The sequence below is a fragment of the Chiloscyllium plagiosum genome, unplaced genomic scaffold (assembly GCF_004010195.1).
Source record: "Chiloscyllium plagiosum isolate BGI_BamShark_2017 unplaced genomic scaffold, ASM401019v2 scaf_22102, whole genome shotgun sequence".
Taxonomy (NCBI): domain Eukaryota; kingdom Metazoa; phylum Chordata; class Chondrichthyes; order Orectolobiformes; family Hemiscylliidae; genus Chiloscyllium; species Chiloscyllium plagiosum.
Genome location: NW_025205643.1, coordinates 4,767 through 7,861, shown reverse-complemented (window position 1 = coordinate 7,861; position 3,095 = coordinate 4,767). Strand labels below are relative to the sequence as shown.

The window sequence follows — 3,095 nt, the reverse complement described above, 5'->3', positions numbered from 1 at the left end:
GGAGGTGGGGGGGAGAGATGCTGGAGAGATGGTGGGAGGGCGTGAGATTGTGGGGGAGGGGAAACAATCGGGGCAGGATAGGAGATTAGGGGAGGGTGAGGTTGGGGGGTAGGATTTCGGAGAGTATCCTTACCAGGGGCACAGCTATCCACCAGAGCACCTAGGGCTTTCCCACTTTGCCAGTCTTTGCTGAAGTTGGTGATCGGGATTTCGGGTAATTTGTTCTGGATCCATCCCAGCAGCCTCTGCTTCGGGGTCTGCTTCTTGGCCTCATCGTCCTCTTCATCCCACATCGGCATGGAGATAGAGTAATGCAGAATGAGGGTCCATATCAAACCCAGGATCAGCTTCAGGTTCCCATCCACAATTGCTTTACTGTCTGCAAGGACAGAAACAACAAAAACACCCACAGTTATAACCACCTACCCTCAGCTTACTCCAGGGAGTACAGGAGACAAACACACCCACAGTTATAACCACCTACCCTCAGCTTACTCCAGGGAGTACAGGAGAAGGTAGTGTAAAGGTGGCAGAAACAAAGGCCACTCACAGAAAACTAAACGACACAATGTGTGGGGGCTACTACACTGGCGGGAACACCGAAGATTGGCCGGCCAATGGAAAACAGAGAGCATGTGAGAACTGGATACCCCTGAGTGTTTGGAGAGAAGCAGGAAAAGATACAGTCCGATCTCCACATCTCCCCTGTCAAGTCCCTCTAAGAATCTTGTCTGTTTCAATCAGGTCACTTCTCAAACCTTCGAAACTCCTACGAGCACGGACCCAACCTCTTAACCCTCTCCCCATACCACAGAACCTCCCTCCCTGGAATCAGCCCAGTGAATCTTTTCCAGACTACCTTCAATTCCAGTCTCTCTATCCACAGATACAGGGACCCAAAACTCTTCCCAGTTTCACCCCCTCTCTCTCGCATTCTCGCTCCCCCCACTCTCTCACCCCCCTCTCACCCCCTTTCTCTCTCTCTCGCCCTTTTTTCTCTCTCTCTCTCTTTCTAGCCCCAATGTCCCTCGCCTCCTCTCCGTCTCACCCCCTTTCTGACTCAGCTCCCTCTCCGTGGTTAAGATCGCAGACGGTGGTGGGGAGGATTGGGAGGGGGTGTGATAGGAGAGTTGGGGAGGGGGGAGAAGAGAAGATAGGGGAGATGGGAGGAGGGGGAGAGATGGGGGGTGGGGAGAGATGGGGGGGTAGGGTGAGAAATGGGGAGAGGGGAAGAGATTGGGGCAGGATAGGAGGTTAGGGGAGGGTGGGACTGGGGGTAGGGTTGGGTTTGTGGTTTCAGAGAATGTCCTTACGAGGGGCACAGATGTCTACCAGAGCGCCTAAGGCTTTCCCACTTTGCCAATCTTTGCTGAAGTTGGCAGGAATTCAGCCAGGATGAGCAGAGAGTGCGCCTGAAATGGAGAACGGCTGCAGAATGCTGAGATGCAGAGGGATCTGGGTGTCCTGGTGTATGGTTCACAGAAAGTTAGTGTGCAGGCACAGCAAGTAATCAGGAAAGCTAGCGGGATGTTCGGGTTTATTGTGAGGGGAAGTGAAGACAGGAGGAGGGAGGTTATGCTCCAGTTATACAGGGCACCGGTGAGAACACATCTGGAGGACCGTGTACAGTATCGGCCTCCTCACTTCAGGAAGGATGTGACTGTGTTGCAGGCAGTTCAGAGCAGGTTTCCCCAGACAGATCCCTGGAATGGGATGGGATGTTTAATGAGGGAAGGTAGGACAGACTGGGCTTGTATCCGCAGAGAGAGACAGAGGAGACTTGATTGAAGTTTATCAAATCTCGTTGCGTCGCAATGAGGTGGGGGGGGGGGGCGGGGGAGGTGCGAGTTCGATTACACTGGAACAGGAAAAGTCATTCAGCCCTCTCTGTAACAAGGAAAGATCACGTGGCCCACTCCACCCACTGCAGGGGCTGCATTTCACAGCCAAAAGATACCCACAGCTTCTTAGTCAATGAGTCTGACTTCCTTTCTCAAAGGGACACACCCTCTGCTAAAAAAAACCCTAAAGGAACAGAAATATCATGGGGGGTGTGTCACACAAACAAGGGCTGCTTCAAATCAAATCTCAACTCTAAGGTATTATCCTGGGGCAACAAGTGCAGTTAGACACTCCCAAGGGGCAATTAACCCCCAACTGTCCCAAGGGGCAATTAACCACTGACTGCCCTTTGGCTGCACAGTTGACAAACTGAGTCACGGCTACAGTAACAAACAGTCACCACACAATTAGCTATAAACTTGTACATCTCTATAGACAGACCCAACCCCACCAGTACTGTACCCCAGTGTTATACAGGGACAGCCCTGTCCCCATCTAACTGTACCCCAGTGTTATACAGGGACAGACCCGTCCCCACCAGGACTGTACCCCAGTGTTATACAGGGACAGACCTGTCCCCACCTGTACTGTACCCCAGTGTTATACAGTGACAGACCTTTCCAATCCCTGAATGAGTCATTTTTGGGGGTTGAAGAGGGGAGGGAGAGGTGTGGGAACACTCCCAGTGGCAGGAGGGGTAGATGGATTGAGGGGAACAGGAGAGGGGCGGGGGGGGGGGGGGGGGGTAGGTGGCGGATATAGAAGGCGAATTTGAGTGTCGTCCACCCCCACCCCCACATTGTTGTGGCCTTAAAGGGCAGTGGGCGCGGAGTGGACTGAAGCTGCGAGAAACGGGACATTGGGTAAATATTCACCAAGTACCTGTTTGCTCCATTCTTAGAGATGAAGCAGAGGTTTCTAATCCCACCAGGAGGAAATGTGAGATTAAAAAAAAATTTAAAGCATGACTTTTAACATTCGTGACCACCATCTTGTAAAGGAGAACAACTGACACAGAATGGTTCATGATCGCGCCAATCCATGTTTGTTTGACCGTCTCTCGGCCAACTATCCAGGCTGATTAGCTACGAGAATGAACAATTCACGTAATTCCTTCGCTCCCCCATTCTCGAATAACAGCCACAGATTGGGGTTCAAAGGTCAGAGGCAGGGGAAACACCGTCCGATGAGGAGAAAGGGACAGAAACTGGCCAAGGTGGGGTTGGGGCCTATTTAGCGGAGAGTGAAAACAA

General features: G+C 52.1%; 1 protein-coding gene across 1 annotated transcript in view; it reads right to left on the bottom strand.

The window, feature by feature from the left end:
* The window catches only part of LOC122546455 (filamin-A-like), a gene marked incomplete at both ends in the record, with an annotated part of 2,997 nt that extends 2,618 nt beyond the window's left edge, over positions 1–379 (bottom strand). The window contains one exon of the mRNA XM_043685162.1: positions 134–379. Within this exon, the coding sequence (XP_043541097.1) occupies positions 134–379 (246 nt within the window). The remainder of the gene's footprint in view (positions 1–133) is intronic.
* Between the last annotated feature and the right edge of the window lie 2,716 nt (positions 380–3,095).